The sequence below is a fragment of the Biomphalaria glabrata genome, chromosome 6 (genome assembly GCF_947242115.1).
Source record: "Biomphalaria glabrata chromosome 6, xgBioGlab47.1, whole genome shotgun sequence".
Taxonomy (NCBI): Eukaryota; Metazoa; Mollusca; class Gastropoda; family Planorbidae; genus Biomphalaria; species Biomphalaria glabrata.
Window position 1 is genome coordinate 20236366 of NC_074716.1, and position 16150 is coordinate 20252515.

The 16150-nt window shown below is 31.2% G+C and overlaps 1 protein-coding gene across 4 annotated transcripts; it reads left to right on the plus strand.

Moving 5' to 3' along the window:
* The first annotated feature begins 76 nt into the window (after window positions 1-76).
* Window positions 77-14582, plus strand: LOC106070676 (uncharacterized). 4 transcript variants are annotated; one of them, XM_056032329.1, is made up of 12 exons: window positions 77-557; window positions 3904-4585; window positions 4767-4966; window positions 5125-5182; window positions 5436-5533; window positions 5841-5962; window positions 6272-6437; window positions 7323-7395; window positions 8282-8505; window positions 8606-8694; window positions 8807-8902; window positions 12415-14582. In XM_056032329.1, the coding sequence occupies exons 2-12, from the start codon at window positions 3907-3909 to the stop codon at window positions 12716-12718; spliced, it is 2109 nt and encodes a 702-aa protein (XP_055888304.1). In that variant the 5' UTR covers window positions 77-557; window positions 3904-3906; the 3' UTR covers window positions 12719-14582. The 4 variants fall into 4 exon arrangements, with proteins under 4 accessions (XP_055888304.1, XP_013086082.2, XP_013086081.2 ...); XM_013230628.2 differs by lacking the exon at window positions 77-557 and adding an exon at window positions 854-999; XM_013230627.2 differs by lacking the exon at window positions 77-557 and adding an exon at window positions 1160-1539.
* Window positions 14583-16150: the final 1568 nt, after the last annotated feature.

Sequence of the window (16150 nt, forward strand, 5' to 3'; positions counted from 1 at the left end):
CTGAAATCCTCTGCCAAGAGATGCAGTATAATTAGTTACTTCCTGGCCAGTTGGGCACAGACATTTCAGGAGCGTTGCTGAATCTCGTTCAAGAAGGGTAATTCACAACTCCATTTAGTGTCTAAATGCAATCACGAAACAGTATAGAAGTGTCTTATAATGTTAGTTAACGTTGACTTATCCCAGTAGGCATTAACAATTGACGTAACGAACTGATGACTAGAACTATGACATTGACATATGGCTCTTGTGGAGATAGTTGTATGGAGTTGATAGCAAAGAGTGCTGACCTGTAATCACTGTCCTAAAGGATATATATCCTGTTAATGAATTGAGGGTACAAGATGGATGTTTATTTTCGAAATCTTCAGACGTTTGAGTTAGTTTTAATGTAATAATCGCAAGTAACTAGTGAAATCAAGTTTCTTCACGTTTCTGCACGTAGAGGCTAAATAGCATGATGAGTTGGATGACACATTAACCCTGACAGCCTAGGATCTCATGCTGAAGATGTGATCAAGACGTTCACAAGAAATTGTTATGGACAAAAACATAATGTAAGCGAGTTGTTTGGTGATTTCCTATAGTCCCTAAACCTATTTACATGGAGAAATACAATAGGCCTACATACGTTATTGAAACCCACATTTGCACACTTTCGTTCAGTTTTATGCAAAAGTAATCAAGTTATGGGCCGAATTATATATGGTGATGCCCGGGCCGATTTTGACACCCAGTCCGCCCCTGACTATTGGTAATTAATTATTTTGTTAGTTATCTCAAACAAGGGAAAGAAATTGTAGGCTACTTGACTGAATAAAAAGTGTAAGCAAAGAGCAGATTACTGTGATTTCCTTTAAATGTGAAAATCCCTAATGACAATGAGAGTATTATTTAGTATTAAGACTACGTTACTCTGTCAACTCTGTCTTTAGCGACCCCGGAACCTAGTCAATTTAAGTTAATAGAAAATAAAATATAATAGATACCGTACTATAGGTACATTGATTATTCGATCTAATGATAATATAGATCTATACTAGATCTAGTCTAATAATATTTAATAATAATAGAGATAGACCACCACTACTAGATCTAGTTAGTTACTAACTGTGTTAGTACTAGTAAGTAGAGTCTAGTAAGTAGATCTAGACCTAGACTATTCTAGACTAGTCAGACTAGTAGCCTACTATAAATTATTAAAATTAATATAGACTGTCTCTAAATCTAGTATTTAGTCAATTTAGTATTATTTAAGATTGTCTATTAAAATAGTATTAATAAGTTAATAAGAGTAAGACCTTTTACTTTTAGTATTTTTAATTTTAGGCATTTTAAAAAATAAAGGCTTTAGAACCTAGACGACCTAGTCAATATTAGTAATAACAGAGACTCTATAAATAGTATAACATATAAAGTTATAAAGTCTATATTAGTATATAGATCTAATTACCATTAGGGCTATTATTAGTATTACTATTACTAGTATTACTTAGTAATTAATAGTAGGTTATTACACAATAACACATAAATCGTAAGGTGAGTAATTTAAATTACCAAATTATAACTAGAGGTCTTTTACAATTTTGAATTCTTGTCTATTACTATTAGACTACTTAGTCTACTTACTCTACTAATACTAATACTACTTTAAGTACTTTTACTTTACTAGATCTATATACTATATATAATAAATATAATATTATAGATCTATGTAGATCTATTAGTTATTATATTACTATGAGGCTTAATTAGGTAAAGCCAATTTAATTAGCCGCTAGCCTATTCTAGATCTAGAAATACTAAAATTTAGTAAAGCTTATCCAGGATTAGGCTTAGAAGTTGGATGCTAGTTTCTATATAGCCTATTATAATTATAGCTAGGTAACACAGTTACAGTCAGTAGCCTACTCAGCCTACTGATACTGAGTTGGTAGATCTAGATTTAGATCTATGACAATCTATGTAGATTTTAAGACTGTATATTCTAAATTGACTAAATCTAAGTGAGAAACCTTACAATTAGGCTATATAAATCTAGACTCTAGATAAGGTGACAAGATATTTGGTGAGCCAAAGCAGGACGCAAATCATAAGTTGATCTTGGGGTGTAAAAAGAACAAGCTCCTATTTTTTCTGAGCAATATTGCTTTCAACTAGATCTAGATCTAATAGCATTATTACAAAAGGCCTACATCACAATATACAGTCACATTTTAAAAACATTTTGCAGGCTTTCTATTTTTCCAGGATATATCATCTTTCTGTGTGATTCTTCAGAAAGAATAAAACCAGTCAAATAGACCACTTCTCTCTCTGAGATATTTGGCACAATTTTCATCTTCAATACATCACAATGTACAGTCACATTTTAAAAACATTTTTCAGGCTTTCTGAAATATTTTTCCAGGATATATCATCTTTCTGTGTGATTCTTCAGAAAGAATAAAACCAGTCAAATAGACCACTTCTCTCTCTGAGATATTTGGCACAATTTTCATCTTCAATACATCACAATGTACAGTCACATTTTAAAAACATTTTGCAGGCTTTCTGAAATATTTTTCCAGGATATATCATCTTTCTGTGTGATTCTTCATAAAGCGTTAACCAGTCAAATAGACCACTTCTCTCTCTGAGATATTTGGCACAATTTTCATAAAGCTTACATAGGTTGCAACTCTATCATTTCTTCTTATGAAACTTGCATCATCCAAAGCAGAAAGTTGTATACTTCATTTGGTGGAACATTTGAATCATGCTTCTATTTGTGCATTTGTGATCCAATTCATCAATGATAGAGATACTTCATCAGCACTGACATTCTGTCCCTCAATAAGCAAAAATACTGCATGTTATTAAATATTGCCACAATGTTATGTACGAAATACATCCATAATTCAGCACATGGGTTTTCAAAGAATCTTTTTTTGATTATGGTGGGAAACTTCTCTTGAGAAAAGATTAGAAATATGATTTCCAAGCAGGCTATAATTTAAAAAGTCTCTCAACCGTTGGCTTCAGAGCTAACCAGCTGGTTTTTATGTAGCCCAAAATTCTTCTAAATAGACAAATTTGCTTTTTTTAAAAAAAATATTTCTCACAAACAGTGGCACAAAGATTTGTATCTTCAGGGGAAACAGTTTCATTTTATTGTGGAATCAAAGCATCTGTGAAAGTTGTCACAAACTGGACATCACTAACATGATTCTTTACTTATATAGGGTCCAAAACTTTATAAACGATTGCTTCACATATGGTTCTTCTGAAGAATACAATTGTAAACTAGTTTGTGCTGTTTATCCCCTTTAATTTTCAAAAACCATAAAGTCCTTTTGAAAAGTTCTTCTCACCATCACTTTCCTTTGTTCTTGAAATACAGTAACTACTTTTGATCTGCTAAAAGCACAGACTTAAGTTTTTAAAATAAACAAGCAAATTGTATGCTCATACATATTAACCGTTAACACAACTAAGTTTAAAGCTCAAGTCTATTTTAAAAACTTAGTGCACCATAAAAAAAATTCAATAGCCTTTCAATCTTGTTCATGATGGAAAGAGAAGAAGAGGTCACTCAAAGTCTTCCAAAAGCATACTATTTTGATTGAATATATATCACAGTGATAGATCCAAATAATTTGAACTCATCCATTGGGTTGATTAATACTTATTTGAAATTCCGAGATGTCCCATAACCAATTATTTTAAGATTTAAACTGTAACCTACCTTTAGATCATCTGCCGACGCACATACATACACATGTGCATCCACACACATATGCATATATATATACTTAATGTCATTGTATATACTTTGCTAGTTCAGTCTATCCTCAGAAAACAAAAATCAGCTTCTTGTTTTGGGAATAGGAAAATGTTTTCATATTTCTGTCTTGATTCCAGAAGATGTATGAAGAGGCTACGATTGAAAGCTGTGCTGTAGAACGCTACTTAAAATGTGCAAAGTGTCGCAATGTTTTGAAGCACCCAACTCAGCTGTCAGCATGCCTTCACATCTTATGCTCATCCTGTTTTCATGAGCTAGAAACAACACAGATCAGTAACATCATCTGCCCTAAATGTAACCAGCAGAATGCTAGACCCAGTATTTTAAAAAGCATTGCAGGTATGGATGACACCTTTCGTAGCTACAGTCGCTGTGATTACTGTGATAAGGTAGCCCTTTGGAATTGTTTTATCTGTGCTAAATACTTTTGTGCATCTTGCCGACCCAAGCATGACAATGCCAATGGTAACAAAGGCCATCAGCTGTCACTTCTTCCACAACCCACTGTAGCATTGAACCAGAAATTGTTTGCAAATGAAAGCCCTCAAGTGAGTATGGAATCAAGACAAGCACCTCCCATATTAGAGGTTGAGGCCATTGATGGGGGCTCTATTTGCCCACTTTGCAGTGATCTTGACTGCAAGCACTTGAAGGTTTTGGAAAAGCTTTCCAAACAGATAAGTGTTTCAGATGGCCTTTGTGAGATAGAAGGTCATGCTAATCATGGTCAACAGAATGAGTTAAAGTTCTTCTGTCTGGCTTGCTGGAAACCAGTTTGTGGGGATTGTAGCCAAAGAGGTAATTCATCAGTAGCTATTTTTTCATTTCTATATTTTTTTTATAAATATACATTAGAATGACCTAAAAATATAACTAGTTATTAATTAAAAATAAATTCTAATGGAGAAATTTGATTCTGCTAATTGAAGTTATTTTACACAAACACTTTTAGAATATTTTTTTTGTGTTTGTTGTTCAGGTGATCATAAGTTGCACAAAGTAAGTGATTTAGTTCATCTGAAGACGTATTTGAAGGATTCTATTCTGAAGAGTCATTCTAAATTTACAATGTTTGATAAAAAACTAGAGTTTGACATCACAGAATATAAAGCAGTTGAAGGAAGCCTGAAGAAACATTTAGAAGAAACTGACAATGAAATAAAAAGCAGAAAATATAAAGTATGTATTCAACTAAGTGTTTTATACCAAAAACATTACAATTTTGTTTGCTCTATAAGATATATTCATAGAAACATTTTAAGTAAAGATGTAAATCTACAAACATGCCTTAATATATCGTAGAGTATTTCTAACTTAATTTTTTTTTTCAAATTCAGATAATAGAGGAAGCAACAGATGCCTTTAATGCTGTGGTGCAAGAAGTTGAATTGCAGGGTATGTCTTATCAAATGTATTAACCAATTTCTGAAATTCAATAAGTTGAATTAGAGATTTGATCTTTTAAACAGCTTTTAGTTCATGAAAACAATTATCTGATACAAGAAATATGTTTAATTCTTATTAGATTTAGTTAGTCTAAAGATCTTTATATTTGTTGGATATCCTACCAACAGTTCTCAATATTACAATTATTTGAAGCCATGTCTAGATATTGGAATGCATATTAAACAACAATTTGTTTTTACAGGGAAAAACATATTTCAAGAGTATCAAGAGAAGCTTCAAAAAATTGAAAATTGTAGAAAACTGCTTAACTTGTTCCAAGGAGCTCTTGATAAATTAAAGGTGAGAACTTTTCTTTAAAAAGAAACGCTCTCTTATTTTTGTTTTGAAGATTCAGAATGTTAGCAATTAGGATTACATGAGTTGAAGACTGAAAGACTGTGTGTGTGTTTGTTCATCATCTCATTCATTGTGTAATTAAAGACCCTTCATCTAACCATGCACCTCTCCTGACAACAATATATATGCAACAATTTGTAATAATATTCTAATAAATGTTCTAAGAAATATCATTTTCAAATTCAATTTCTTCATCCTTCCCCTGTCTGGATCATGTTATTAAAAACATTTTATTTGGTATTCTCTGCAGGTTGATGATAATTTGAATATCCCTCAATACAATCATGTCTTTCAATGTCAACAAGATGTAGACACATTTATAACTGATATCAATTCCATGGTGTCTTACCTATGCAGACTGGAAGAAAGGATGTAAGATCAAATTGTACAAACAAATGTTTACATTGTTTTATGTTGTACTTTAAACAAAAAAAAAACAACAACTGAAAAGTATGAACCAGGAATGCATTTTTATGATACATTTATCTAATTAATAGGTGTATATATATTTAAACTTATTTATAATTCTTTAGAATTATCCCTGGGTCAAAACTCCCTGAATAAAACTTCTCATAATAAAGCAACATGCACTTACTGTTTCATTATATATATATTTACAATATCAGGATATTACAATATTAATTCTTTATGTGACTCTACTTGAAACTTTTTTTGTCACAGTCTTGTTCTTCCTGAAATTATGACAACACCAATGTTAACACTGGCTCGAGCTGGCACAGAATGGAAACATTTGAAACTAGCCTTTACAATTCCTCTTGAGGCTGAAGTTAGATTTGTTCATAGTATTGTAGTCATTGGCAGCGAGCAGTGTCTTCTAACATGCCAGGTTGTTGCTATTGACCTTTAAGATCTATCTGCATATTGTGTAGTTTAAAAACTTTGTTATTTGTACACGATGAACAGAACATTTACTTATAGACAATAAATTAGGTTTTATATTATATATATATTATATTTATTATATTCTAGTCTTAAACCAAAAGTAAGAAGATTAAATATTGTATTACTTATCTATGTAATAAATAAGAATAATGATGAGTAGAACATAAAGAAGATAAACATAAAAACTACCTTTATTTTTTTAAAAGACTGCTTCCTTAATACAACATAGTGAGGGATAAGTTTTCTCTTAATAACTATTGAATGTTAGATTTCAACAAATGGAACAAATACTTTCAAATTTTCTATCCAAATTAAATCTAATATAGATAAAATCTAGATTCTAGATCTAGAAGTTGATCTAGACTATATCTTAAGAGTGCCTGGTCATGCGGTTTGTGCGCTGGACTGTCGATTGGATTTATCGATGGTCCCGGTTTCAAACCCTGCCCGCTCCCATCCCCCGTTGTCCTGCAGGAGGTTTCGACTAGAAAGTAAACTATCTTCAACTCTGAAGGAACATCCGAAATATGTAAAACAAATAAACAATCAGAACTTTAGATCTAGTGTTAGACCTAGATGTCCATATAATGAACATACCTATAGATAATCACACAAATATACCTTCCTCTCTTGCAGAATCAGAAAATGCACTTTTCCTAGCAGCTTAAGGTGTCAGGGGTTTGATACCCGAATTGAACCAATCATTTTTTTAAATTATTTCTTTTTAATTATTTTATTATATTTGAAGTTTAATATTGGAGGTATTGTCTTTTTAAAAAATATTTTTAAAAAAAATGTTTTACTTGTTTTCTTGTATTTTGCTAATCAGATGGCCAATAGTGATAATGATGCTATTGTATACTACGACAGAACAAATGTAACATTTCATGATGTGAATAAAGGTAAAAGTTTTTATTTATATAGCAACAAGTTATTTTGTATTAATTTACTTTCAGCAGCTTATCTAGAACTTTTGAAAAGGGGAGGAGCAATTTTCTTTGTTGGCTTAGATAAATGTATTGTCTCACATAGGCACTTAAATTACAAGTATTTTGATATAAGTTAGGGATAAAAGAAGAGGTCCATATTAAAATTTATGTGGTGGGGACATAAAAATGATTCCCTTAAATATGAAACCAAAAGCACTTAAGTCATTGCACCAAAGCAAAGTTTATTCAAAACATAAGCTTATTGTTATAGTACTATATTTATTCAAAACATAAGCTTATTGTTATAGTACTATATTTATTCAAAACATAAGCTTATTGTTATAGTACTATATTTATTCAAAACATAAGCTTATTGTCATAGTACTATATTTATTTAAAACATAAGCTTATTGTTATAGTACTATTAAAAGTTGTACATTCTAAAAAAAATAAGGGTCATATAAAATATTTTGGAAAGTCAGGTGGAGAGCATTCCAAGAATATAAAAATTTGATTTTAAACACAATAAAGGACATGTATTTTAAATAACAGTAAGGTATAAAAATATGTATTCTAAAAAAAACATTAAGAAAAAAATTTACTTTGAGTGAAGAAATCAGAAAAAAGGGATTGGCTTTCAAATTCCATTTGTTTAATTCATAAGTTCCTTCAAAAGCCGGTATTAAAAAAAAAAGTATTATGGATTTTCCTTCCAAATAAAAATTACACCAAAAAAAGTATTGTGATGAGTAGACAAATGGGGACATTTATGATAACCTTTGAAAAAAAAACAATCAATGATAGATGTGTGTTCAACATCAATGAAATGAATGTCAGCTTAACTCTTATTCTCTGTCAGGCCGCTACTTAATTGCACAGACTTCCGATGGATCAATTGTTGTCTCATATTCAAAAGATCAGAAACATTATATACAATACAATGATGGTCGCTTTCTTGAAGGTAATGGGGCAGAGATGAATCTCAGATTCACAACCATTAAAGAGATGGACTATCCTGCCTATGGTATTGCAACCACCAATGATGACAAAGTTATCATTTGCTACCAAATAGCAGAAAAAAAGGTAAAACTAATTTGAAAACATTCATAATTAAAAATGAAGCCAATAGAAGAATTTATATTGCTACAAGAAACATTGTTAAAGATTTTCTTCCCTTTTTCAGGATGTGAATGGCATTTTAAAACTCTCATTACAAGGTAAAGTTCTGAAAGATACGTATGAGGAACCAAATTCTAATTTGCAGTGCCCTCGGTAGGTATTCCTTACATCAGTCATAGTATAGTATCTATTTTTTATTTGTTACAATTCATTGAATTTTAATTGCCTTTTTTTTTAAATTAAAGGTTTGTTTTATTTGATATAGTTATGTGACAGTCAGTAATACAGGTGAAATAGCTGTGAGTGACTCAATTGGAAACAGTGTAGTCATACTGGATAAAGACCTGAAAGTCTGTGAAAGGTATGTAAGCTTTTATATTTTTTTGTTTATTGTGTCATATATCTGTATGATTATTTTGCTCTTAATAACTAATGAATGATAGATTTACTCTGCCCCTAAAAGTATACATTAGTTATGAATTAGTTATACTTTTTTAAAATATCTTCTAAAATTAAATTTGGTCCTGAAAATCTTTATCTTGAACAGACATGTCTTCGGGTATTTCCACATGTAGGCCATATTCAATAAAGTATTTAATAAGTAAATAGACATTCAAGAACATTTTGCACACCGTCTTCTAAGTCTAGATCTATAAGATTATCATTAGTATTTTATCAACTCTGAGCATTTTTCAAGGGAGGGAGAATAGGGGTGGGGTAAATCTATCATTCATTAACTCAAACTAGAGTTTTTCACTGTTGCTAAGTAACTAGTAATTCTTTATACAAAGATATACATCAACTGTCTAATTTCTCAGAAAATCCTTAGAGCCGTTTTCGATAACCTTTTCCACCCACAAACCCATGAATTTGAAAGCTGAATTGAGAAATTGTAATAATAAATTTTTTAATATTTGTAATATGATGATAAAAAGAAAAAATTAGATTTTGTAAAATTCAAATAATCAGTTACCTGATTAAATACATTTCAATCATATAGTATCTAAAATATTCATATGATATTAATGGTCAAAATATTAGTATTGATAATTATTTACACCATCATTTGTCTTTAGATCAGGGGTTCTCAACCTGTATGTTGCGACCTTCTTGGAGGTCGATTGTTGATTTGCCAGGATCAAAATTATGGATTTTTTTTCTATTCAATTGTGTAAAACTTAGATTCTACAAAGTTTTTTTCATTGAAAGTTACTTTTTTTTTTTAAATTGTCATTTGAGGATAGATGTTGAAGACAATTGAATCTTTTAATTGTCGCAGCAAAAATATTTTTAACAGTTTAAATTAATGTAAATAAATGCATAACAAAATTTTACATCATTGCGAAATCATAGATATTATCTCTATGGTGACATAGTGATGAAATGAAAAAAAAATTTATTCGTTAATAGTTATAATACTCCTTCATTTAATTGTCCATGTTATTGAAGGTAATATTTTCATTTTGGTATACCCTTGATAATCGATCCCGCATAAAATAATGTTAAGAAAAGATAATGTCAATTAATTTTCAGGAATTTAAAAACCCCAGTTCATCATTTATAAGGAAGTTCTAAGAGTTGAAGCTATGAAACCGAAATTATTTTAACGTCATTTTGATAACATCTGAGGTTTTTCAACAGAATACTAATTATTTTAAAGTTAAGGTTAGGGATATAAATGATGATGATTTTAAGGCAAGTTTCTCTTTCACCAACCTCTTGAAAAAATTACAGTAGCATGTAATGTATAACTTAGTATAAGAGAAAGTTTGCTTATATTTTGGGAAAAGTGTAAGACATCTTTCACAAATATTTGTGGTGCTCCAATTTGCTACTATTTTGGTCTAGATTTCAATGTTTGGTTCTGAATAAGTCACAGAAATTCATTATCATCATCATCATCAAACTCTATTAGAGTGAGGGCTTGAAAGGCTCAAATCCTCTCTTGCAAAAGCCCTGGACAGAAACCCTGCTGCATTGCGTAGTGCATAAATGTTGCCATACAGGTTGAGAATTTTGGGTTTCCCAGACCTGTCAAGACCGAGATCAGCAAGTCTGGGGCAGTCAAACAGAATATGAGGCACAGAAATTCATCAGAACTCATGATTCATGGACGAATATTATTAACGAAGACACTGCTACATGAATTACAAAAAGCAATGTCAAACTTCAATGCAAGAATATAATGCAACATGCCTCTAGTTTTCAGAAACAAATTGACCCTTCAAAATGAAACTTCAAATTGGCAAGAAAAATTGGACAAAAATAATATTTACATGTTGACAATCTTATCTGCTCTGTATATAAATGACATTGAACCTGAAAAATGGATAATTTCTGCGAAAGAACATTTGCGCATGCATGCAGATGAAATTTCATCATACTTTTCAAATTTACCTGGCATCCTGTTTGCACTTGCCAGAAGTCCATTCGCAGTCAAAGTTGAAGACATTCCGGAGACTGAAAGTTTATTGAATTCATTAATAGTGATGTAGCAAAAATGATTTTTCATTAATGTCAGTTATACAAATCTGGATCAAGTGTTTGGAGTCTTATCCTGATTTGTTTGTGTTGTGCCTTCTTCAATTTCCAATAATATATTTTTTGCAAAACATGGTTTTCCAGACTGTTAGTTATAAAGTCTAAATACAGAAAAAGATTTGATTCAGAAGATGACGTCCGTTGTGATCTTTTCTTAAAGACTATCCTGACAAGTCCTGATTTGGTGAAACAAGCTTAGACTGTCGCAGCAATATTGTAGCAATGTAGTTAATTATTGCTTTGATTACTATTGGTTCTCCGTCATGCTTTTCAAATTGTCACATAAACCTACAACATGAATATGGTGAATAAGAAATAGAAGAGTAATTAAATTTAAGGCAAAGATCAAATCTCATTTATTTGTCATTTAATCATTAGGAGAAATATTTATTTCAAGAATATAATAATTTTTGTGATTAAACATAAAGCTTTGACAATGCATATCAGATATTTACAATGGATGTATTAGTCCATAACATTAGCAAAAGCAATTACTAATACTTATGAATGATAATAATTTTACTGTCTGGGGTCGCTGCTTAGTGTGGACTTGTGTAAGGGGTCTCCCAGCTAAAACGGTTGAGAACCACTGCTTTACATTATCTCAGTACAATTTCGGCTTCACAATAACATAAGTAGTTTTCCTCACTATAGCAAATAAAATCCAGCAGACCGTCAAAATTGGATTATACATGTCAAAAAAGGTTAATCAGCATCTAAGATTACAAACAGTTGCTAACAAGCAATAGATTAAGGGAGTAAGATCATGACTACCCCTTAATTCATCAGCAGCCAATGACTAAAAAAAAATCAGCAAGACACCTCACGCTTTGATGGGACTTGCCTACTGCAAAGACCTTCTTGATTAAAGGCAAGATTACAAGTGACAAAAAGAAACTGTAGAACCCAGTCAATAACATAAAGTATGCCTTAGAGATTCTAGCCTTATTTCACAAATAGGTCTTATATTAGAATTCTTTAAATTACAAATTGGCGCCTTCTCTAAAAAGCAATAGTTTGATAACTAACTTGTCCATTTTCTGCTTCCTTGCCCCTCAGAGTGGCATATTTGGCCATTGTTTTTCTTCATTCTCCAAGAATAGAATAGCTTAGACCAGCATTTATATTTTTTTCAGATATTCACCCGCAAAAAAATTGGGTGTAGATTCAATGGAAACTTATAATATGCTGAAGATTGAATAAATTCAGTACTTCTCAGAATCTCTATTTTCCTAGCTCATTAACTAATTTACTGCCATACTCCATATGAGCAAATTAAACCAAAAATATCCATTTTCTTATTAATTAATTTATGAATTGTACATTTTTCAGGGTGAATCTTGGTCTTCCTAGCTCATTCATTCAGGATGGCCGTGAACCTTTGAACTCAGTATTTGGTCCATATGGTTTATGTTATGACAACTATGGACGCATCATTGTGACTGACCCTGACAACAATTCTGTTTTACGTCTATCTCGAGACAACTTTACTCACAAATATTGCATGCAACCACTGCTGACTAAAAACTTGGAAAATGTCAACTTCAATGATCCCCATTTGGTAGCTCTGGGGCCAGATTCTAGACTGTGGATTGTTTGCAGAGCACATGTCTTGGTTTATGATTATTGTTCTTAGCTCACATTACATTATTTTGTATTTTTACTAATGAATGCATTTACCTTTAATTATCTTCTTTATTTTCCTATCTTCTGTTATGCTATTATTATTGTTAAAAATCTCTTTGTGTTCAATTTTACTTTGGTATACAATTTTTATCAGTACATCTTTGATGTAACTTGTTTAGTTTGATGAAGTATTCATTGCATGTTATGTACAGTGTTTACAACTGCAGTGTAATTTGAAAAATAAGGGACTTGATTTTTAAGATGATTTTTTTTGTGTTTAAAATACTGTAAATCTATGCATTCAGCATTACTCCTGTGTTAGTTCTGGTTGGGGTATGTAACACATGGACTGTAATCAGACAACATAAACAATGTTAGTAATGTTAGATTTGAAAACTTTCTATGTAATCACTGGATATGAGAACAATGAAATCTAGGATAAAATATTCAATTTGGTTCAATGTACTACATATGTTTCTTAGTTTTATGAATTAGCTGAAGACCTGAAAAAATGTTCAATTCATATTTGTAAATTGAAACCTACAACATTTCACTCTCCCATTTTAATTTTTTTTTTATTTAAAAAAAAGCTTTTTAGTCACGCATTTTTAGCACAAAAACTTGCACACATAATCATTGTATTGGTTTTATCAGTACAATGTATATTTACCTTTTGACATTTTAAACAATTCCTAAATGTAAGTAGTGTAACTTAAAAAAAAAAACACCTTTACTAGGCATATATATATATATATATATATATATATATATATATATATATATATATATGTGTATGGAGAATACTACAGATATTAGGCCTACACACTATATTTGTAATATGTACATAACATACATTCTGCATTTGTCATACCAACAGATTAAAAACCTGTTACGTCTTCAGTTTAGCCAAGTTTGCATCTTTGTACATCAAAATGCTACATTGTGGAATGACTTCATTTAATGTAAATTTTAGCTGAAAGCAATTAGTCTTTGTAACTAAAAAACTAGTGTTTGAAAGTGGTGAACTGCTTCATATTAATTTATTTATTACAAATTTGTACTCCTCAAATTCAACTATTATGAAATAGACCCTTATCAAAAGTCTTTTGTAACTTATTTGACTTAATTGTGCTAGATATTTGAAGCAAAACTATTGATCATTTAGGCAGGGCTCATATTATTACTTTTAATAAGAATATTGAGTACCATCAATGGAATGTTTATCATCATTGTACAAAACTTATTTAATTATCAATTACTGCCTTAATCAGGCCAATATCATTCCAATTTGGTTTCTTTCTTAATTGCTAATATTCTCAATTCCACAATCATCAGTTGCTATGAAAACTTGATAAATAACTTATTATTTTTAAAAATCTTTATGGACAACAGAAGTATGTATGTGGGGGGCTTATTGTGTAAGTGGATGTCCCTTTAAGGCTCAGGTAGGTCTTAATTCAATTACAATAAACATTCACTATTTCCTCTCAATATGACAATATGCAAGAAAAAAAACATTTTAAATCACACACACATCAACTTGTGTATAAACATGTTACTGCTTGAATCAGACTCCTGTTCACTACTGGTAATCTTTCGTTGGTACGATGGTTATGCAAACACACCTGTGATGTATTCTCTGTTTAACATTTTGTTTTATTTCAACAAACAAATTTATTCTCTCATTGTAGTCCTTTCTTATTTTAAGAACATAATGTTTTCAAAGTGGCATTGTAACAAAACTATTTTCAAACCAGAATGTAACCTACATCTGTTTGCTTAGTTTAAAAAAAACACTAGATGAATGTAGATTCTAATTCAAGTGAAGCAATTGTAAAAAATTCTCTAAAAAAAAATATCTTTCAAAAAGTGTACATTTGTTTTTTGTTTTTCAACATCATAATTAGGGCCTCATTTGTTCGGGAAGCGACTATGGATCATCTCATAGATTATGTTGTTTGTATATCATTGAGAGAGTGTGTGTAAGTAAAACTACTGTATTTCTCTACTAGACCACATTGACAGTGTTAGCAGGAATACTATGTCTACTAGACCACATTGACAGAGTGTTAGCACGAATACTATGTCTACTAGACCCCATTGATAGAGTGTTAGCAGGAATACTGTCTCTACTAGACCACATTGACAGTGTTAGCAGGAATACTATGTCTACTAGACCACATTGACAAAGTGTTAGCAGGAATACTGTCTCTACTAGACCCCATTGACAGAGTGTTAGCAGGAATACTATGTCTACTAGACCCCATTGACAGAGTGTTAGCAGGAATACTGTCTCTACTAGACCACATTGACAGAGTGTTAGCAGGAATACTGTCTCTACTAGACCACATTGACAGAGTGTTAGCAGGAATACTGTCTCTACTAGACCACATTGACAGAGTGTTAGCAAGAATACTGTCTCTACTAGACCACATTGACAGAGTGTTAGCAGGAATACTGTCTCTACTAGACCCCATTGACAGATTGTTAGCAGGAATTCTGTCTCTACTAGACCACATTGACAGAGTGTTAGCAGGAATACTGTATGTCTCTACTAGAAGACATTGAAAGAGAGCAGGAATACTGTATTTCTCTACTAGAAGACACTGACAGTGTATGTAGGAATATTGTATGTATCTACTAGACCACATTGACAGAGTGTTAGCATGTTAGCAGGAATACTGTATTTCTCTACTAGAAGACATTGACAGAATGTTAGCAGGCATACTGTATTTCTCTACTAGACCACATTGACAAGAGTGCAAGTAGGAATACTGTATTTCTCTACTAGAAGACATTAACAGAGTGTTAGCAGGAATACTGTATGTCTACTAGAAGACATTGACAGTGTAAGTAGGAATACTGTATGTCTACTAGAAGACATTGACAGTGTAAGTAGGAATACTGTATGTCTCTACTAGACCACATTGACAGAGTGTTAGCAGGAATACTGTATGTCTCTACTAGACCACATTGACAAAGTGTAAGTAGGAATACTGTATTTCTCTACTAGACCACATTGACAAAGTGTAAGTAGGAATACTGTATTTCTCTACTAGACTGTAACTAAAACATCCTCCAGTATTGCCATTTTTGTTTCATATAATTTTGTCTTCAATGGGTCTCGTTTTGAATAACTAGATGAGGGTTTCCCTAATTTTTTGTGCAACAAAACATATTGCACTACAGAAATTGTAGCAGAACACATTGAACATTCAGAAACTGTAGCTAAACACTTGCATTATCTTTTAGGTTGAATAATTCTCCACTTTTAAAATGAAGTAAAAAATTAATGTATAATTTGTTAAATTATAATTTGTTAAAATATAAGTAGTGTTTCTCAAACTTTTAATTTGAGCAAAGTCATTTAAATGAAAAGACTGATTTTTTGTTTTTCTTTAAAAAATATATATAACATTTACTAATCTTTTATCTTTAAAAA